This window comes from Elephantulus edwardii, unplaced genomic scaffold (genome assembly GCF_000299155.1).
Source record: "Elephantulus edwardii isolate Elephantulus edwardi_28Jun2011 unplaced genomic scaffold, EleEdw1.0 scaffold00005, whole genome shotgun sequence".
Classification (NCBI taxonomy): domain Eukaryota; kingdom Metazoa; phylum Chordata; class Mammalia; order Macroscelidea; family Macroscelididae; genus Elephantulus; species Elephantulus edwardii.
In genome coordinates, this window is record NW_006399755.1 from 27,064,488 (window position 1) to 27,087,984 (window position 23,497).

Below are 23,497 nucleotides of genomic sequence, written 5' to 3' on the forward strand. Positions count from 1 at the left end.
ATTGAATTTCTGGCAGTTTCCTATCACTGTACTTCTTTAATAATTTTTTTTATTTTAAAATTTTTCTTACTTCTGTGTGAAAGTAATAAGAGTTTGCAATAATTTCTGTATTTTGTTAGATCACCTTTCTTTGAAATATCCACAAATATGGATTTCTTCCAGTTGGTTGGCCAATGAATGTGTTCCAAATTCCTTGGCATAGATAAGTGAGCATGTCCAGGATTGTAACAATTGTTGAAACATCTCCAATTTTTGTTAATTCCTGGAGCCTTGTTTTCACCCATGCCTTCAGTGTGGTTGGAATTTCTTTTAGTAAGAGTGCTACTTGATTATATTCTGCCTCCTGAAATGACTAAACATCAATTAATTCTTTTTGCTAGAGTAACTGCATATTATTTCCATCTTTTGAAAGCTTCATGCATCATTTAATATTTTGTCCACAGAATGCTTCAATACCTAAGGCTTGCCCTTTCCTCCCAGTTCTTTCAGCTTGAAGAATGTCAAGTGTATCCTTCCCTTTTTGGTACCCTAAGTCTGTGTCTTTGCATATTTTATTTTACCACTCTACTTTGTCTTCTCAAGCTACCTTTTGAAATCAGCTTATCTCTTGTACTTCATCAAATCTTTAACTTTGAATTTTATATATTCTTGAACATGTTTCAGAGTTTCTTCTGACCTCTATTTTGGCCTTTTTTTCTTTTCTGTCTTTTCAATGACATTTTACTTTCTTCATTAAGATGTCATCCCTCAACTTGCCTGGTCTTTAGTTAGTAGTGTTTAAATCTATTCTTGAGATGTTCTCTAAATACTAGTGGGATACACTTAAGATATTTTGGTTCTCATGAAGTTGTTTTGTTTTTCTTCTTTCAATTCAAAATTGTATATGAGCAACTGAAGGCCATTCCAGACCCTGACTTTGTTCTCTCCTTGAAAGGTAGATGGAACGCTGCTGTTGTTGTTGCTATGTGCCACTGAGTCGACTACAATGTGCACTGACCCTGTGAACACCAGCTTAGGACCTTTCCATAGTCTGTGCCCTCACAATTTCCGATTTACTCACGTCCATTGTTACAGCCACTGTGCCAGTACATCTTGTTGAGGCTCATCCTCTCTTTCTCTGATCTTCCACCTTTCCCGGTATGGTATATTTTTCCAAGGACTGGACCTTCCTGACAACATGCTCTGAGTATGCGTAATAATGATCCACCGTCTTTGCCTCTGAGGAGCACCCCAGCTGCACTTCCTTGTAGACACACCTGTTGGTTCTCTGAGCAGTCTGTGGGATAGTCACATTTCTCCCACATTTCATTTCAAAAGTACCTATTCTTTTTCTGTCTTCATTACTCATTGTCCAAATTTCAGATGCGTAGGATGCAACTGAAGATGCCATGGCATGGTCACTACTCCCATTTAACAAATTAGAAAAATGAAGGAAAAAGAAGTCATATGACTTGTCCAAGACCCTTTATGGGGCTGTCAATTCCAGGCAGTCTTGCTCCAGTGCTGCTGAGCATTCTACATCCTTTCTTATAACAGACAAAATCCTCATTTTATACAAGACCACAAGCAGGAACCATGCTGAGAAGATCTATTTGGCAGAAGGCAAGAAGTGGTGAAGATATCTTATATCCCCAAAGAATGCATAGGGGGAAAACTTAATATTGCTTAAGTATTGGCTATTGATTGATGAGGGGAAAGCAGGCAAGAAGAAAAAGAAATAGGAAGCTGGAGAGCTAGGTTTCTGTTCCTTTAATTCTCTGATATGAAAGGGTTTCGATTCACACTTCTTGTTTTTTAAAAGGAAATTTCAGTGTATGGAAAGCATTTACAAATATCAAAACCAGAAAAGTGTACCATGCATATTAAAAGCACAGAAGAAATATAATTTACTTGTGTAGATCCCTAAAAAAAAAAAAATTCTCATTCAGTGTTTGTGAGTTGAAAACTTCATATTAACTCATGTATTTTCATAAACATGACTTCTAATATTTTATAAAAAGCTTATTTTCCTCATTTTTGACCTTTTTCATTTATACCTTCACATATTTGCATACTCAAATATTTACACTCATCAAAATATAGATAAAATGTATCGTTTTCAAACTCTGTTTACATAGGTTACTACAAACTGTTTTTTGATTAATCATCTGCAAAATTGAAAGAAGCAGACATCATCTGATCTAAATATATTCTCATCAACCACCAGATGGCATAAGGTGTGAGAGTTGTATTTTGACAAGGTTACTATGCACATGATAATTTGACCTATAACTTCAAAATAATGTATTTGGAAAAATGTTCTAGCACTCAAACAGCTCACAATTATTTCAGCCATATGTAGAAGTGGATGGATAAGTTGAAAATGACATGGTTCTACTTTTTCTAAATTTGGGGGTTCTGTGGGAAGCTGGCAATACATAATGAATCAATGATCAAACACATAAAACAAAGCAGCTCTGTTAAAGGAAATAAAAAAGGAAGTCATGTCAAAGCAAAATTAACCCTAAATTCACAGTAGGTTTCTTCAATTCTAAAAGAAACCTGAAACATGCCTTCAAAAAGCCCATACTTGTACTCCTTCAAATTCCACTTAATAAAAACTTTTCTACTGCCTATAATTTATCCTGAAAGCATAACAGTATCTGATGCAAAAGCATTTCCCAACACGGATGTAAAGAAATGTTACTGCAGAAAAAAATTTGAAAAAGAATATATGGTTGAACAAAACAATATGAACTAAGAGTTGTTGTTGTTGTTGTTAGGTGCCAGTGAGTCGAGTGTAACCTATTAACAACTCTATGAACAGACCTATATCCTGTCCTATTCCATAACATCCTTACACTTCCTGACACACTGTGTCAACCCACTCAGTAGTCAGTGTGTCACTCCACCTGGCTGAGGGTCTTCCTCTCTTTTGGCAACTATCTTCTTTTCCAAATATCATATCCCTTTCCAAAGGACATGCATGAAGTATATGAGGTAAAACTTTATCATCTTTGCCTCCAAGAACACTGTATTGTTCTATGTTCTTTTGGCTGTCCATGGGATGTTTAGTACTCTTCTCCAACACCACAGCTCAAAGGCATCAATTCTTCTTTTGTCATCCTTATTCACTGTTTAGCTCTCAGATGTATAGCAAGTAATCGGAAGGACCATGGCCTAAATCAGAACCACCTTAGTCCTCAAACTGACATCATTACTCCTCAATAATTTGGAGAAGTCCCTGACTGCAGATTTTCTCAGTGCAATATGTCTCCTGATTTCCTGACTTCTGGTACCAAGGGTGTTGATTGTAGATCCAAGTAAAATCAAGCTATAGATAGTCTCAATATTTTCTCCAACCATCATGATGTTGCCTATAGGTTCAGTGGTAAGAATTTTGTTTTCTTGACGTTGAGATGTGATTCCTATAGAAGACTATATTCTTTGACCTTTTTATAACAAGTACTTCAAATCCTCTTCACTTCCAGTAAGCAAGGTTGTGTCATCTGCATAACACTGATTATTGATGAACCTTCCTCTGATCTTGATGCTACATTCTTTTTCATAGAGTCCAGCTTCTCAAATAATTTGCTCATTATACAAGCTGCATTGTGTTAATGAGAAACCTATACTCAGCCCAGGAAGCAGTTCTCAGAACAGAGAAAAGAAAATCAGGAGTGTGTCAGTGATATGTCCTGTATCCATGCATGCCTTTTCAATCTATATGCAGAACAGATAATTCAGGAGGCTGGGCTTTATAAGGAGGAATGTGGCATCAGGATTGGAGGAAGATTCATTGGAGGAAGACTTGCTTGCTTAAACCGAGGAGGACCTGAAGTGCTTGCTACAGAAGGGCAAGGACTGCAATGTTCAATATGGATTGAAGCTCAATATCAAGAAGACAAAGATTCTCATCACTGGGCCAACTGGCAGCACCATGATAAATGGAGAAAAGATGGACGCTGTTAAAAATTATAGTTAATAATGAATTATTTCTTAATTATTACAGTAATAATTAAGGCTCCACAATGGCAACAGAACTCAGGGAATCAAAAGACAAACTGCACTGGGAAAAATCTGCTGTCAGGAACCTCTCCAGAGTACTGAGAAGCAACGATGTCAGTCTAGAGACTAAGGTGCGCCAGATCCAGGTCATGATCTTCCCAATTACTTGCTATGCATAAGAGTTGAACAACGACTAAGGATTATTGGAAAAGAATCGATGTCTTTGAGTTGTGGTGCTAGAGAAGAGTCTTGAACATACCATGGACTGCCAAGAAAACAAATAGTTGTGTCTTGGAGATGGTGAAACCAAGTTTTTCCTTGGAAGGTAGGATTTTGAAGCTCCATCTCACATACTTTCAGCACACAGGAAGGAGGAATACGTCTTTGGAGAAGGACATCATGCTCGGAAGGGTGGAGGGGGACAGCACAGGAAGAGGAAAACCTCGGATGAGATGAATTGATGCAGTAACTAGGGCAATGGTAATGAGGTAGGTTTGTTGGAGTCAGTGAGACTGGCTCAGGACAGTGCAGGCTTCAGAGCTGTTGTATTTAGGTTGCTATGAGTTGCAGGCAAACTGACAGCACATAACATACAGGTTCAATAGGTATGGAGAGAAAATACAACCCTGGCACACTACCTTCTTAATTTTAAACCATTTAGTGCTCCCTTACTCTGTTTGCATGATAGTCTTTTGCATAAGCACAATGAAATGCTTTGGTATTCCCTTCCTTCTCAATGTTAGCCATAATTTATGATCAACAGAGTCAAATGCCTTTGCTTAGTCAATAAAACACAAATAGACATTCTTTCAATGTTCTTTACTTTCAGCCAGGAGTTATCTCATATCAGCAATGACATCCTTGGTGCCACAGCCTCTTCTAAATCCTGCTTGAATTTCTGGAATTTCCTTATTTATGTTCTTTTGCAGCTGGTTTTGAATGATCTTAAGCTGTATTTTGCTTGCATGTGATATTAATCATACTGTTCAATAGATTCCACATTATGATGTGTCATCTTTCTTGGGAATGGGAACAAATATGGACCTCTTCTAATCCATTGGTCAGACAGCTGTCCTCCAGATTTCCTGGCAAAAACTCATGAGTGCCTCTAAGGTTGCATCTGTTAACTGAAATAAATCAATTGGAATCCCACTGATTCCTGGAATGTTATTTTTTTGCTAATGCCACTGGTACAGCTTCAACTTTCTCCTTCATTACCACTGACTCCTGCTCATATGGTACTTCCTGAAATTTTTCAGTATCTGTCATGTTTGTTTTGGTACAGTGATTCCGTGTATTCCCTCCATCATCTTCTGATGTTTTCTGAGTCATTCAATGTACTGTCCATAACATCTTTCAATATTGTGACTCAAAGCTTAGATTTGTTTTTCAATACTCTCAGCTTGAAAAATGTAGAGTGAGTTCTTTTTTAATTCTCCAGTTCCAGCTCTCTGCTTATTCCATTATACTTTGCTTTGTTTTTTTCAAGCTGCCCTTTGAAATCTTCTGTTCAGCTCTTTTATTTCATCATGTTTTCCCTTTATTTTGGCTTCTTGACACTCTAGTGCAACTTCCAGAGTCTTTTCTGTCATCTATTTAATTTTTTGCTTTCTCCTCTGTTTTTGTAACGGCCTTTTGCTCTCTTCATGGGTAATATCCTTGATATCATCTCACAACTCATCTGTCTTTGATCACTGATGTTCAGTGCTTCAAACCTATTCTTAAGATGAGTTTGAAAATCAGATGGGATAGATTCAAGATCATATTTAGTTATTGTTTTGGACTTGTTTTCATTTTCTTCAGTCTCAATTTGAACTTGAACAAGAGTAACTGATGGTCTGACCCACAGTCAATCCCTGGCCTAGTGTCTCTTCCAAGTCATCTCTAGTAGACTTGAACCTCCAGCTCTATCGTTAGAATGGAGCACCACTGGGGAAGCACAGATGAAAAAATCCAATGCATTATTTTTATTAGTCTATGCTCTAAGGGAGAAAGATGAGCAATCTCTTCTCATATAATTAACAGCTTTAGAAACTCAAGGAAAGTTAGCTATGAGTTGGTTCCAATTCCAGAGCAATGACTTTGATATTACAGAATCCTAGAAACAGGTTCACACTGCTAATAGTTAATTAAAGTGTTAAAAACTTGTAAAATGAAACAAGGATAATGAATTCCTCTATATTTAAGGTATTGCATTCATTGACTAGAATATTATGCATGCTACAAATGGTTAAGCACTTAACCACTATACAAAAGTTTGACAATTAAAATCCATCCAGAGTTGTCTCAGAAGACAAAGCCTATGTTATCTGCTTCCAAAAAATCTACAGCCATGAAAATGCCAAGAGGAAGGTCCACTCTGCACATGGGGTTCCCACAAGCTACAATCAATGTAATGGCAGCTAAAAAGAACAATTGATTATTTTTAAAAAAGCATGCCAGAATAAATGACTACTGCAACATCACAAGCACCACAGAAATAAGGGCCTTGACTACAGTATGACAAAGCAGAATGATTTCATCAAGAGTCAAGAGATGGAAGAAAAGACTAAAGTTTCTTCTTTAATCTAAGAACCAATGACTTTTAAAGATATTATCATATTGCATTTTATTAAACACTTCCTAATCATTGTTTTTGACTATGCAAAGGCTTTTGACTGTGTGGATCACAACAAGCTATGGCTGACTCTGAGAAGAATGGGAATCCCAGAACATTTGATTGTGCTAATGTGAAACCTATACTTGGACCAAGAGGCAGTTGTCAGAACAGAGCAAGGAGACATGACATGGTTCAAAATCAAGAAGGGGGTCCATCAGGGATGTGTTTTGTCTCCATACCTTTTCAATCTGTATGCAGAACAGATCATCCGAGATGCTGGGCTGTACGAGGAGGAATGTGGCATCAGGATTGGTGGAAGATCTATCAACAACCTGTATTATGCAGATGACACAACCCTGCTTGCTAAAACTGAGGAGGACCTGAAGCGCTGGCTGCAGAAGGTCAAGGACTGCAGTCTTCAATATGGATTGTAGCTCAATATCAAGAAAACAAAGATTCTCATCACTGGGCCAACTGGCAGCATCAGTATGGATGGTGAAGATACTGAGGTAATTAGTTAACAGTTTTAGTTTACTTGGTTCCACAGTCAACACTCTTGGTAACAGCAGCCAGAAAATCAGGAGACGAATTGCACTGGGAAAGTCAGCTGTGAGGGACCTCTCAAGAGTACTGAAGAGCAATGACGTCAGGCTGGAGACTAACGTGCGCCTGATCCAGGCTATGGTCTTTGCAATTACATGCTATGCATCAGAGAGTTGGACACTGAATAGGGATGATAGAAAGATAATTGATGCCTTTGAGCTGTGGTGCTGGAGAAGAGTGTTGAGCATACCATGGACTGCTAGGAGAACAAACAGGTTTTTCCTGGAGAGGGTGAAGCCAGAATGCTCTTTGGAGTCAAGGATTCTGAGTCTTCGTCTGACATACTTTGGGCATGTTACAAGGAGGGACTGGTCCTTGGAGAGGCACATCATGTTTGGGAGAGTGGAGGGATGGTGCAGGAGAGGAAGACCCTCGATAAGATGGATCAATTCTGTGAGTTGAGTGCAGGGAATGAGTGTGTTTGAGACAGCAAGGTTGGCACAGGATAGAATGGCATTTAGGGCTCTTGTACATAGGGTTGCTATGAGTCACAAGAAACTCAATGGCACATAACAACAGCAGCAATCTTTGTTGATTGCCTTCAAGTCAGGCATGATTCATAGTGACCCTATGAACAAAATGTCTGAAGCTCCTCTACAACTATTGACATTTATCCAAGTTCATAGTTTCCGGAAGCATATTGTTTAGGAACTTCATTAGCTATAATATATTGCATTCCTTACTGAGAAATATGAAAAGGAAACAAATTGTAGCTAAGTATAAAGAAGACTAAATGATGATATATAAAATTATGTCTTTGGTTTTATTTTTGCTATTATTTTAGAGATGAAGATTATAAGGTTAGGAATAAGAGAATTATAGGAAGAGTGCTGTGGCATTCTTCCAAGGGCACTTATGTTATATCTCTGTCATCCCGTAGGTGATAAATGATGTCTCTCACTTGTGTTCATATATAAGGAAGAAATATTATTCCTCTTCCTATGCTTAGGAGGCTACCTGTTTGGGTGATGGGGGACAAAGCTGTGATCCCCAATTCCTGCTCCTCTTCCTGGCTCCCCTGGACCTTTGATACAGCGGCGGCAGTGGTGTTCCGCCTCCCAGTCTTGCCCCAAGGACTCCAGAGGGCACTGGAAGAGATCTATATTTGTTCCCATTCCAAAGAAAGGTGATCCCACAGAGTTTGGAAATTATCTAACAATATCATTAATATCACATGCAAGCAAGATTTTGCTTAAGATTATAAACAAAATGACTGGAACAGCACATCAACAGAGAACTACTAGAAGTGCAGGCTGGGTTTAGATGGGGCCATAGTACTAGGATATTGTAGCTAATGTTAGATGATCTTGGCTGAAAGCAAGGAGTACCAGAAGAATGTCTATCTTTGTTCATCGATTATGCAAAGGCATTTGACTGTGTGGATCCAAATAAACTGTGGCTGACTCTGAGAAGAATGGGAATCCCAGAACATTCGATTGTGGTAATGCAAAACCTATACTTGGACCAGGAGGCAGTCATCAGAACAGAGCAAGGAAATACTGCATGGTTCAAAATTGGGAAGGGTGTATGCCAGGGATGTATCCTGTCTCCATACCTTTTCTATCTTTATGCAGAACAGGTTATATCCGGGAGGCTGAGCTCTATGAGGAGAAATGTGACATCGGAACTGGAGGAAGAATAATCAACAATCTGCATTATGGAGATGACACAACCTTGCTTGCTGAAACTGAAGAGGACCTAAAACACTTGCTGTGGAAGGTCAGGGACTGCAGTCTTCAGAATGGATTGAGACTCAATATCAAGAAAACAAAGATTCTCACCACTGGGCCAATTGGCAACATCATAATGGATGGTGAAAACATTGAGATTGTTCACAATCTTGGTTTGTTTAGATCCACAGTCAACAACACTCTTGGAACCAGCAGCCAGGAAATTAAAAGACGTATTGAATGGGAAAGTCTGCAGTTAGAACCTCTCTAAAGTGCTGAAGTGCAAAGATGTCAATCTGGAGACTAAGGTGTGCTTGATACATGCCATGGTCTTTGCAATCACTTGCTTTGCATGAGAGAGCTGGACAATGACTAGGGATGACAGAAGGAGAATTGATGCCTTTGAGCTATGGTGTTGGAGAAGAGTTTTTAATATACCATGGACTGCTAAGAAAACAAACAGGTTTGTCCTGGAGATGTTGAAGCCAGGCTGCTCCTTCAAGGTAAGGATTCTGAAGCTTTGTATGACATACTTTGGACATGTTTGTAAGGAGGGACCAGTCCTTGGAGATGTCATGCTTGGGAGGGTGGAGGGACAGCACAGGAGAGAAAGACCCTGGATGAGATGGATTGATTCAGTGACTGGGGTAATGGGGGTAGGTGTCTTGGAGATGGTGAGATTGGAACAGGATAGGGCAGAGTTTAGGGCTGTTGTACATAGAGTCACTAGGAATCACAGGTAACTCGACGGTACATAACAACAACAACAACAACATGCTTAAGAGACTTAAGAGACTAGTGGCCTGACTGTAAGAAGCTACACTGTAATCTAAAAGGCATGCAGTTTGAATCCACCAGTTGCTTCATAGGAGAAAGATGGGCTAACTCCTCCCAAGGGACTTAATGCCTCTGAAAACCGGCTAGAGAGGCAGCTATGGATCGGTTCTGATTCAACAGCACACAGCAAAAGCAACGTGATTAGAAGAGGGCATAAGTTACTATTTCAAAAGTATTTTATTTCCTTTTATTTGTCAATTAGAAAAAATGGAGTAACAGCTACTTTAAATCAATAGACACTTCAAGTTACTTACCTCATATTCCATTCTTCAGTATGTGTTAAGTCTTTTTTCTTCCATTTATAATACTTTTTTAAGAAATTTGCATCTTGAAGTACTGAAATTAGAATGTTAGAAAAAAAATGAGCTGTCAAGTATCCATCCTTTAATAGTTATAAGTTCAAAACAATTCAATTCTTATTAATAAATATTAACACATTATATAAAGGTCAAATCATACTATTTTGCTCTTTTCAAAACATCTTTCATTAACATTTTATATTTTATATTATTTCAAATAAGTAGGTTGTGACTTCAAATTTTTTTATTATGACATTTGTTTATATATTAACTTACTCATTCTGTCCAGCTGGAACTGGCCCATCGCTGACCCTCCTGAGCCTGTAAATCACATGGGAGGAAGTATCTTTCTTTCAAATTGCTGCTGGTGATTTGAACAGCCTGTGGGTTATCAGCACGACTCCCTGCGGACTATGCCACCAAAGCTCCTTCATTCGTACTTTTAGGGACTCAAACATACTAATGGGCATGGAAATGTTATGTTGATGTTTTTGTTAGGTGCCTTGGGTTCCACTGTAATTCATGGTGACCCTATGAACATACAGAAACCTTCTTCTATTTCACACCATCCTCCCGGTCTCTGACATGCCTTAGCCCCCTGTAACAGTGGATGTTACAGCCAATCTGTCTTCCTGAGGGTCTTCCTCTCTTTCTCTGACCCTCTACTTTTTCCAGGATGACGTCTCTCTCCAAGAACTGATTCCTCCTGAGAGTAAGTCCAAAATAAGTTAAAGTTGCACCATTCTTGACCCTAAGGAACATTCTGGTTGCACTTCCTTTCTTCATTTTTTTAAAAAAAATGTTTTTAGTTGCCATTGAGTCTGTTAGTTACAATCTAATATATAACTTAAGAAAGCATTACCCAATCCTATGACATTTTCTGCATTTTGCCTTTATTCCCATTTAGAAATCTATACTAAAAAAACTGTCCTCTATTGCCTCCTTACTGTAGTACTCATTTCCATGTCCTTTCTGAGTATTATAGGGCATTCTTTGCACTATTTTTTCCTTGATATATTTTATCCAAGTTTGCATAAGTTTATCTGAATTTTATTTCCTTCACTGCTGGGACTGCCTCACCCAAAGAAATTTAATAGTACCAGCTTATCATGTTTTATTTTCTAATATACTATCTCACACCAACTAAAAGACAAGACAAAATGTAAACTGAGGTACAACTATGTGACCTGGTTAGATTCACTTAAGTATACATGATGAAACTCGTCTAGGGCTATGAAGTTTGTGTCTTTGGAAATCATGTGCTTCCCCACCAGAGCAAGTGGTTCTAAACCTTGGCTTCATGTTGTAATCACCTGGGGAGCTTTAAAAACTTACTACTGCCTGGTCTCGCTCCCAGAGAGTCTGATGTAATTGGTCTGGGTGTGCCCTTCACATTGGAATTTTTACAAGCTTCTCAGGTGGTTCTGATGAGCAGCCAAGATTGGGAACTGCTGCATTAGAATTGGATGCTACAGCCTTTTGCCTCTAAAGGCACTTGCCCTCATTGTTGCCTTAAAGACTTAAAGAATGAAAAGTCTCCTAGGGTGAAAGCAAGGAACCCCATGATGCTTCAGGCTGTTTGGTCTGTCCTGATGACAGCAAACAAACATCAGGAAGCCCCTGCTCAGTATTAGAGAGTACACTGGTCTGAAGGGATTCTTTTCCTCAAATATAAATATTTCCTTATGGGAAGCATATTCCGTCATTAAGACAGTTGCCCACAACCATATGCATTGGTTTGCTCTCAGTCAAACCTTTTCTTTGCCATTCTTTGGTGATGGATAGAAACCAGTTGATCACTGGTATATCTTCCCAGATGATTGCTTATGTACACTATGAAGTAATACTTAGAATTCTTAAAAACATATACTGCAGGGTTTGAATTTAAACTTCATGCTATAGATGGATAAAAATTTCACACCTTCCTGTGAAGGAAGTGTGATGTAAGAACAGTAAGAGAGGGTTTATGGATCTGAAAAAGAGAGTAAAATAATAACCCCAAGATTATAGATTTGGTCTATCACTACTCATGACACACATTGTTCAAAAAGCAAACTAATTATCACTGAGTTAGAACTTACTCATAGATGACTGACTCTCCAGTGGGCTTCTGATACTATAAACTGAACAAAAAGACACTGTCCATCTTTCTCCCATGAAGCAGCTGGTGAATTTGAATCACCAGAGAGGCTCGCCTCTGGGTTATCAAGTGTAATGCCCTATGGATTATGCCACTAAAGGTTATGGCAAATACTGTTGTTGTTATGTGTCATAGAGTTACCTACGACTCAGCAATCCTATATACAATAGCTCTGAACCTTCCTCTATCCTAAGCCAGTTTCACTGTCTTTGACACACTTACTCCCCATTATCCTAGTTACTGTGTCAATCCATCTCATTCAGGATCTTCCCCTTATGTGCTGTCCCTCCACTCTTCCAAGCATGACGTACTTCTCAGGAGGCCCTCCTGGCAACATGTCCAAAGTATGTGAGATGAAGTTTTAAAATCCTTGCCTCCAAGGAGCAATCTGGTTTTCATTCTCTCCAAGATAAACCTTGTTTGTTCTCTTGGCAGTCCATGGTATGTTTAATATTCTTCTCCAGCACCACAACTCAAAGTCATCAATTTTTCTGTCAACTCTAGTCACTGTTTAGCTCTCTGACGCATAGTAAATAATTGTGAAGACCATGGCCTGAATCAGACACACCTTAATCTCCATACTGACTGTTGTTCTTTAGCACTTTGGAGAGGTCCCTAAAAGCAGCCTTCCCCAGAGCAATTAGTCTTTTGATGCTTAATAAATATTGGTTGAATAAATAAATTATATTTGGTAATTTAAGAACGTATTACATGTGAACATGCTGTGTAAATAGCATTATACAAGAATAACTATTACTATAGCACCAATGACTACAAATGGACTTGCAGGCACAAAGATAACAGAAAAAAAGTGAGTATTAAAAATAAAAATGTAGCTACTCACCACTACTCATAAAAGATAAAGCTCTTTAAAATATGCACGAGTTTAATATTTTTCAGTGATAACGATGTAACTGTAGAAAATGACGTTATTAGGGATTTCTCTTTTATTTCTGAATTGTTGAAGAAATGTTCTATAATCTAAAAGCTTCATCTTTATTATCACCAGGAAATTAGGCTGTTAAAGATATAGCACTGGATCTCATCCAACCAAGCTAGCCAAAGACAAAATGGCCAGCAGCACATGTAAGGTTTACAGTTAATTTTTTTAAAATTAAGTGCTGGTTATTATTGAAAGAAAGCTCTTGAAACGTTCTTCTAACAATTCCCTAGGGAAAGAGGCAGGGCGATTGTGAAATCTGGCACCATGTGCTGGAATCAAAGTCTCAGACTTTCTTCTGAGCCACAGATAATCCTTATCAGCTAGTGTGTGCAACGAGAGGGATGAACTAGAAGCTAGTTGGTGACATATGTAAAAACAACACAAAATGAAATATTTGAGAGTCAAACACTTTCGAAGGAGAAACTGAAAAAGGACTTAATTATTCCTTACTGCAAGATACTCCTTCCTAAATTGTCTATTGGTTTGGCATGTGCTGCTTTTTAAAATTTCATTTTATTGTTTTTTAAGTAACATCCTGCAACCATTTGTTTTTTCATTGGGTTAGTCTGATGCTGAGTTATTTTGAGGGTGTACTGATGTCTGTGCACTGTTTTGCTTACAATTAGGAGATACTGCTTCCAGGAACTCATTTGAACTCCTCAGGGTGTCAAACATAGTAGGTGCTCAAGATCTGTTGAACTCAATAAGCAGCACCCAATCACAAATCATCAGACGGAAATAAGCAGTTATATATTAAGTTATCGACATGACTAGAGTTGTTAAAGACCAAGGTTCCTTTAGGGAGTTCTGGTGGCCTAGTGGTAAGAAGCTGTGCTGAAATCTCGAAGGCACACAGTTCTAATCTAGCAGCTGCTCCATGGGAGAAGGTTGGGTAATCTCAGGGTATTAAGTGCCTTGGAAAACTCACCAGAGGGTTAGCTATGGGTCAGTTCTGATTTCATGCTACACAATGGCAACAGCAATCTATGACTGCGGGACAAGTTAACGTGTGATTGAAAAAAAGTAACTAACACTCTGCAAAAGCTGGTGATTTCTTAGAAGCTACTGATCTTAAGAATAAACATACTCCTATATCTATTTACCAATTGACAGATACATGTAAGTATGTGTCACATAACATACATATGGTAATGACTGTATGACACATTATGTACATATAGCAATGACTGCACTAGACTTGTTGTTGTTATGTGCCATCGAGTCGCCTGCGACTCATAGCGACCCTATGTACAACAGCCCTAAACTCCGCTCTGTCCTGTGCCAATCACACCGTCTCTGACACTCCCATCCCAATTATCCCAGTCACTGAATCAATCCACCTCATAGAGGGCCTTCCTCTCCTGCGCTGTCCCTCCACCCTCCCAAGCATGATGTCCCTCTCCAAGGACCGGTCTCTCCTCACAACATGTCCAAAGTATGTTAGACGGAGCCTCAGAATCCTTGCCTCCAAGTAGCCACCCGGTTTAACCCTTTCCAGGACAATTGGTTTTAAGACAGGAAAGAAGCTGTCTTTTTCTTATTATCTCCCCAAGTGGTTTTAAATATCCCAGTCCAAGACTCCTGCTGTACTGGGCAGGAGTGGAGGGTGGTAGTGGTGGAATATAGGCAGGTGAGGCTAGAGAACATGGCTCTGGCTATGGCCTTGTGGGCTTTGTCCGGTGGGCAGAAGGCAGTGGCTGTGGGGCTTGGGTGGCTTCTGCTTCTCAGGCAAACAATAATGGATGAGGTGGGTCACACTCGGCTCCCTGCCTGCTCACTTCCTCCCCTCTTAGCCACTAATGGTGTTAGTGCTTGAAGCTTGCACTTCTGTCAGAAGTTCCAGCAGCAGCAGTGACAACGAGGACAACCAGAGGAGGGCTCCTGAAAGGTTTGTTTTAATATGGTGTTCTCACTTTGTCTAAATCACTCAACATCCTATCCCACAGAATGTACTGTGTTATGGTAAGTAATACATTACCCACTGCTCTTGGGTCCGTTCTGGCATACAATGAATTACTTCTTAAGATTACTAATAGTTAGAGAGTCAGACTACAACATCTTTCTCTTGTGAAGTTGCTGGTGGGCTTGAACTGCTGGCTTTTCAGTTAGGAGCTGAGGTCTTAATCACTATGTCACCAGAGAAAAGGGGTGGTGGTGGTGTGTGAACTTCCTACCACTTTTGCCTTTATTTGTGCCTTAATAAAATTAAATCCTATTTTGTTCTCTTGAAATCAGTTAGGAGATTATGACAATAATGTGATGAAGTATTTAACACCACTACCAATAACCTTCAAGGAGATCTTCATGGGATTCCAAGACTCAATATTTATGAGAAGAGATTACTCATTTTTCTCCAATGTAGTACTTGGAAGATTTGAACCTCTGACCTTTTAGTTAGCTGTGCAATACATAGCACACTATGCTACCCGAGCTTCTTGATAAATTACAAAGGGACCCTCAATTAAGGCAGTGGTCATAGGAATGGAGTGGTGGTGAAGCACTCACAGGGTTGCAGGAGATAATATCATCAAGGCTTAATAAAGGAGACAGAGAAGACTAGGGCAACTTCTGTAATTCTGGCTTCAACGGGTAGTTGTAAGAAAGGTACTCTATCACTAACCAAGAGAGCAACAGTGATGAAAGTACAGGTTTTAGAGGGAAGATTCACTATAGGCTATTTTAAATATGAGATATCTGTAACATAATTTCTATGACATAATTTCCTGTTTATAAATGCATATTTAAAAAATTGTTTAAAAGTGTCTGCCCAGAGGTGTGGTTTGAGACATCATGGCAATGTGAAATAATGAAAACCACAGCAGTGGATAAGAGCTTGTAGAGATAAAGGACCGAATGAAGAAGGATTTTCTGAGGAAAAAGGAACAGGCACTTTAAAGACAGGAAGAGGAGAATCATGAGTGTAAGTTGTTACATAAGTCAATCACTGAATCTGGTAAGTAGGAAGTGAACGGTAATTCAGAATGTTCATTATATCCAATTGGCTAAAGCAAAGTCATATTTCAGAAACAATGTGGGACAACAGGTTTCAAATGACTAGATGGAATTAGGTGGATGGGTAAGGACTAGCCAACCTACTTTGATCCACATAATGAACTGGTTGTTTTTGTTTTCGTTATTGTGTGCCATCAAGTGGGAACCGACTCATAGCTGACCATCCAGCAGGTTTTCAGAGACATTTAATCACATGAGAGGAGACTGCCCATCTTGGTCCTGTGCAGGGCAGCTGGTGGGTTTGAACTGTGTGCCTTACGGATTGCAGCACAGCTTCTTGCTACTAGGCCACTAGAGCTCCCTATTAATAAACTTGTTGTTGTTGTTATGTGCCGTCGAGTCGTTTCTGACTCATAGCGACCCTATGCACAACAGCCCTAAACCCTGCTCTATCCTGCGCCAACAGCACCGCCTCTGACACAGCCATCCCTATTACCCCAGTCACCGAATCAATCCATCTCATAGAGGGTCTTCCCCTCCTGCGTTGTCCCTCAACCCTCCCAAGCATGATGTAGTCTGAAACTGTGAAATAGGACCTGAAAGTTATTTAGTTGTTTCAAAAATTTTTTCTTTTTAATTTCTAATTTTCGTTTCTCAGTGATGCAAGAGGTCTGGGATTGAATTCACCCAGTGGCTCCATAGAAAAAAAGCCCTGGCAAACTGCTTCTAGAAAGATTACAGCCAAGAAAACTGTATGCAAGAGTTTTACAGAATTTACCCATAGAGCACATAGGTCACCATGAGTCAGAATTTATTTGACAGCAGTTGGGTTTTGATATGATGGTAACAGCTGTATTTTTCTTAGGCTGGTAAAACTGAACAGCCCTAGCTACATTATATGATTTTTTGCTGTCTTTCTACTTAATACTTTCTCTAGTGTTTCTCTAGTGTAAAAGATAATTGTGTTTAGAATTAAAGAAATGTCCTCTTGCTGTGAAGCGTTTGTGGTTTGTTTTTTGTTTTTGTTTTTGAGGGGTTTTTTGCTTGTTTTTTTTGTTCTTTTTTTTTTTTTTTAAGAATGAAGAGAATAAAAGAAACTTCCTAAGATTGAGAAGCTCAACTTTCAGTCCTCCAATTGTCTATCTTTCTTTTTGGTTCTTAATCAGACTTCAGTCCAGGACTATATACAAAAGAGAATCCAAATTAATACTTGTTGAATGAACAAATATATCGAGCCAACAGGAACATTTATCACCCCTACAGTGCAAATAGGTGTCAATTACTTCTTTAAAGCAAGACAAGCTGAGAATAATTAAGAGATTAGTACACACCAAAAAGCACACAGGATAAGACTAGATCACCTTACATGAAGTTCTTTCCAAATCTGTGGTTTGCGATGTAGCCATTCTAGACCAAGTCTTGTAGTAGTCATTAAATGGAACATCTTTAATTGATCTAGAAATAGAAATTAAAACCAGACAACAAACTGTTGGCAAATTTACTTTTTAAAATTATTTTATGAGAGTAGATTGTTTCAAGAGCCGTTTCTTGTCACAAGAAGTTATAAGTATTTGTAAAATTTATAGTACATCTAACATATTCATTTCATCACCACAAAATCAAATCACAAAAAGGGCATTTATCCAAATAATTTTCAATAATAATATATGTAACTGTGCACCCAGGCACATATAACAAAAAGAAACGTGTAAGTTTAAAGTATCCGATTTTCATAACTTACATTAAGAAAAAACTGCAGGAAAAGCACTAAAGCTGTAAGTTTTCTCATTCTGTAATACAGAGTTTTCTTAAATATCTATTCCAAATTTTATTAAAATTACCTTTATCTCATTTACATCATGTAGGGAGAAAAACTAGAATTGAGACTGGTTTAATTTTACATAGAAGAGGCCACTTTCAAAGTGGAGGGGAAGAATACCAGCTGTTTAATACTGATTTTTTTCACCCTTATTCACACACAGCCCACATAAGAAACTAATGCACAAAGGAATTATGCATGCTATTTGTGCAAAAATATGTTCCAGTGGACACTTCTCTCTCTCTGTGTTAAGGCACTGTGCCGCTCATCGAAGTAGTTTGAAGCCACCAGGTGCTCTGTGGGAGAAAGATGGGCCCTCTTTCCCCATGTGATTTACTACCTCTGAAAACCTGCTGGAGGGTCAGCTATGAGTCCGTTCCAACTGAAAGACACACAACAACAACAACAATGGAATAGCAAAGTATTAAACAGAAACTAAAAAGCAGTCAAGAAACTGCATTCCAAAATCTTCTTTCCTTAAAAAGAACCAAAAACCCCAAAAACAAACCCTTATCGTGGTGATGTTTAACATAAAATTTTCCTTTTTAAAATTCTTCAGTATATAATTGAGTTGCATTATTTACATTCACAATCTTGTGAAGCTATCACCATTATCTACTTATAAACTTTACATCACTCAAAACAGAAACTCTAGAAGTGTGCTTTTTTAAAAAAAAAAAAAAAGCAGAGATTCTTAACAAAATATCACATAGGGAAATTTTTCAGACATGTGGAATCACCAAATAGCTGGCTTAAACAAGACATCAAAAAAGCAAATGCTAAAAACCTTATGCCTGTTTTCTAATTTAAATTCTTTGCTCTTTGGAGGAAGAACCACAGCAACTCTTTACTTCGAACAAGTAAATTAGCTTGAAATGTTATAGGTAAAACCTAGGAACCATAAGTAAATATTTGACTCAATTTTCCAATTAATGAGGGCAACATCAAAATGTGTTAAATGCATTCATTTCATTAAACCACAATTACCGACACATAATTTTAAAACTAATATTTTTCAAACATGTTATTACTTCTGCAATCACACTTAAGTAGAAATCTGAAACTTCATGAAGATAAATTAATCATTACTATTATTGCTTCCAGAGCTTCATGCAGGGCTTTATACTACTAAATGATATACTAAACTAACATCAATTTGCCAATGAAATGTTTCGGCATTTGGGGACTGAGGGAAGAAAATGAAAGGCTGCATTATATCTCCTGCATGAAAAAGCTTGTGATCAATTTGCTGTCACAGATCATTTAGCAGACAACAATGACCCAAGAGGAAGGAAACTGTCAACACACTGTCTAGTGAAAAAAATACACCATCTTCAGGCACAATCGTCTCCATTGTTTCTTGTCTGTTTGGGGACGACCCATGACCCTCTCCCTTCCCAAAGGTGTCCTGTTCAATTTCAAACTGTTAGCCTTCAGGGGTTTTCGGTTGGTTTATTTTTCTCAAAATAATTAAAACTATTTCCCTAAAAGGTATAACTCTAATATAGTTTGGATATACAAAGCAGAAGATTTTAAACATTTGTCAATATTTGCATTTACAATTCTATAAGGGAAATAAATCCTTAAAATAAGAAAAGACTAACTATATTAGTTTACTAATATTCTGATTATTTAAGTGAACTACTAAGCCTACAGGGATACACACGCACACACACAGATTCATTAAATGCATGTGTTTATAGTTTTAACCGACAATAGGAATTTGAATATTAACATTGGCATTAGGAACATAAAAAAGGTATAAGACATAATTTTAAACTGAATAAAGTTTATTATCCTGTTTGGGAAACCATATCTCTTGCTTGCTCACTTGTTTTCTCACTGTCTTGCATATGTGTGTATAGTGTGTGTGTGTGTGTGTGTGTGTGTGTGTAAATAAATAAATTACACACACACAAACACATATATCTCCAGGGTCTTCCTCTCTTGCGCTGACCCTCTACCCTTCCAACCGTGATGTCCTTTTCCTGGCAACATGCTCAAGATATGTGAGATGGAATTTCAAAATCCTTGCTTTCAAGGAGGAACTTAGCTTCACCTTCTCCAGGACAGACCTATTTGTTCTCTTGGCAGTCAATATCCTTTTCAGCACTACAACTCCAAGACATCAATTCTTCTTCTGTCTCCTTTAATCATTATCCAGATCTCAAGATTTATAACAAGCAACTGAGAAGACCTGGCCTGGATCAGGTGCACCTTAGTCTCTAGACTGAAATCACTGCACGTTTGCACTCTGGAGAGGTCCTTGACAGTACTTTCCTAAAGCAACTCATCTTTTGATTTCTTGACTGTTGGTACCAAGAGTGTTATTTGGAATGTGAGCAAGATGAAACTATTAACTACTTCAATCTCTTCTCCATCTGTCATGATACTGCCAATTGGCCTTGTAGTCTTCTTGATGTTGAAATAGATAGACATATAATTGTTTATTGCGGCTTTGTTTACAATAGCAAAGAGTTGGAAACAACCTAAGTGCCCATCAACAAACGAATGGATAGAGAAGCTCTGGTATATTCACACAATGGAATACTACACTGCATTGAAAAACAAGGAACTCATGCAACATTATTCAAATGGGTGACCCTGGAGGATATTATGCTGAGTGAAATATCTCAGTCACAAAAGGATAAATGTTGCATAGTGCCACTGCTGTAGAACAGGACTGACATCAGGGTTGGGGTGAGACTGAGAAAAATTGAAGAAATCATGTATACTACATTGAAACTGATGAGGAATAGAACAGTTTAAAAGCAATATATGACTGGGTATTATCATTATGACAAGAGTCCAGAATGAAGGTTGCATAGTGGAGTGTACTCAGCGGGGGAGTGGGGGTGGGATTGTATAACAATGAAAAAATTTTTCTTTTACTTTAGAAAGAGAAAACTGAACTGGGGGCAGGGGGAGGGAGATGTGGGCAGAAAAAGAAATGCAACAATGAATGAACAGAAATCCCAAATCTCTGTAAACCTTCATTAAAATTAATAAAACTATTTTTTTAAAAACAGAAATAAATCTATCTATCCCACTAAATAGAACAACTTTAGATGTAAACGTAATTTAATTAAGTGCACCATTGTTAGCACAGATATTTTCCCCAATTTTATTTGGAAAATTAAATTACAACTATTTCTTTTGCAGTCAAAATATGTATGGAAGAAATTGGAAGATGAATATATGTGTCTTGAAATGATTTGGAAAAGAGTCACTTGGGATATGGGACTGGGGAAAAGGAGTGAGCATTTGAGCCCATGGAAGAAAGGTACTAGCAATGCTTTAGGTGGGAGAAAGCATTATGTGTGCAAGTTCATACATACAGAGACTATTAGAGGAAGAACATGTCATGAAGAAAGTGCATTTTGGAGGCAAAGATGATAAAAGTTTCATTTTACATCCTTTTGGGCATACTCCTAGGAGAAGCTATTCCTTGGAAAGGGACATCATGCATGGAAAGGTGCAGGATGAACGTAAGAGAAGAAGACATTCCACCAGGTGGACTGGCACAGTGACTGTTGCAATGGGCCCCAATATGTCAGAAAGTGTGAGGATGGCACAGAATAAGGGTTCAGATCTGTTGTTCATAGCATCACTATGGGTTGCACTCAACTTGATGGCAACTAACAACAACAGTATACAGGAAAAAGTGAGAGTAACAAGACAATTGATCAAATTTGAATGTACCAATTAAAAAAAGCAGAGCTGTCAGATATAAGCAGAAAGGTTAGAATTGATTCTATAGATGACTTATTAGATAACAGATTTACTTGAATAAAGCAAGCTAATTATGAAATCCATGTCTGAACAAGAGTAAACTCTGGCACAAGTACACAGGATGGATAGCATAAGAGATACTAAATGTGGGGCTATTTAGGGGCGAAAAATGAGATTAAATACTAAGATGGAAGGCAAGATTATAAAGGCAAAGAAAGTAACTGACTGAACGGTTGTCTCAGTATGAAGGGTGTAGACACTTGAGGGTCAAATATTCTAAACCATGGAAGTCTTTTTGCTGTTACTTGAAAGCATTAAGGGAAATATAAGTAAAAGATGAGCCTGATTTCAGACATGGGTTTTAAATGATGATAGGACAGGCCTGTGGGAATAGCTTCCAGGAATGTGATGAAATTGGGACCGGGAATGAGAGATGGGGGCCAAATATTTATAAAGGCTGATAGAAGAAGCAAAAAAAGAAAACAAACTCCACAAAAGTAAGTGATCAATAAAAAGAAAAGTCAAAGTCCTTGCCATTAAGTTGAATGGACTCATGGCTGACCCTCTAGTAAGTTTTAGGAGGCTAATAATTGGATGGGAGGAGACTGCCTATCTTTCCCCCTCGGAGCTATCGGTAAATTTGAACCGCGGGAGAGGCAGGGCCTTTTGGCTAGCAGCACAATTCTTTCTTTACTATGCCACCAGAGTTCCCGCAGAAGAGAAAGAACAGAATGCACATCACAATCAGGAAGCCAGTAAACAAATGGAAATTATCACTGAGGATAAAAGAAACAAGGAGTGCCATGTCATGAACATAACATCTCAGCCTCAAGCAAAGCCTCAGTCTCTGGATGGAATCTTCTTCATCATGATCTATTTGTGTAATATTATGGCTGACAGTACAGGCTCTGGAATCAGCCAGCCTAGGTTAAAACACATTGTGGTTCTACTTCTTTTTAGCTGTGTGAACCAGAGCAAGTTACTTTGCATCCCTATTTTCTTATCTGTAAATTAAGAGTCAAAACTTTACCATAAAATGGCATGAAATTTTGATGAACTACATCAGAGATGGTAAGGATGACACAGGACAGGGCAGGGTTCAGAATCACTGTTCAAAGGGTTGCTATGAGTCCTAGTTGACTGGCAACACCTAACAATAACAACAATGCATCGAAAGAATCAAGTAAGGAGTTGAGCCTCTAGTCAGTGTTAGTTGTCTTTCTCAGTTAGATTAGGACATCACTATTTCTCTCTTGCAAATGCTACAAAGTTTTTGAATTGTTTTCCTACCCTCTGCCTCTCTATTCCAGATTATCATGCCTCTTCTTGAAAACCACTTTTAATTCTAATCCTAGTTCTAATTCACGTCTAAACATTTTCATATAGAATCCAACAGTTTTTAGTAGCTGGCAATTCTCAGTCTCTTCTTAAATATCCATCCCTCAAGTCAGGGATCCTTGAACTGTAGTATTATTTTAAGGTTCTTTGTTGTTGTTGTTGTTGTTGCTGTTGTTGTTTTAGGTGCCATCAAGTCAAGTACAAACCATAGCAATCCCATGAACAACACATTTGAACCCTGTCCTACTCTGTGCCATCAATTCATCTAGTTGAAGATATTCCTCTCTTTGCCAACCATTCCACCATCCCAAACATAATGTCCCTCTCCAAGGAATATCCTCTCCCACCAATATGCCTGAAGTATGTAAGATGAAGCTTCATCATTCAAGGAAACCTCTGGTTGCAACCCCTTCAAGACATATTTGTTTGTTCTTTTTGGCAGTCTATGGGATATTCAGCACTCTTCTCTAACACCACAACTCAAAGGCATCAATTATTCTTCTGTCATCCCTATTCATTGTTCAGCTCTCAGATGTATTGCAAGTGACTGAAAAGACTACGGACTGAATTGGGTGCAT

General features: G+C 38.3%; 1 protein-coding gene across 1 annotated transcript in view; it reads right to left on the minus strand.

The window, feature by feature from the left end:
- UBE2U (ubiquitin-conjugating enzyme E2U (putative)) overlaps positions 1–23,497 on the minus strand; it is a 148,054-nt gene that overhangs the window by 84,406 nt on the left and 40,151 nt on the right. Inside the window, exons 7-8 of the mRNA XM_006879843.1 lie at positions 17,397–17,485; positions 9,951–10,032 (exon numbers count right to left, since the gene is read on the minus strand). Of these exons, the coding sequence (XP_006879905.1) occupies positions 9,951–10,032; positions 17,397–17,485 (171 nt within the window). The remainder of the gene's footprint in view (positions 1–9,950; positions 10,033–17,396; positions 17,486–23,497) is intronic.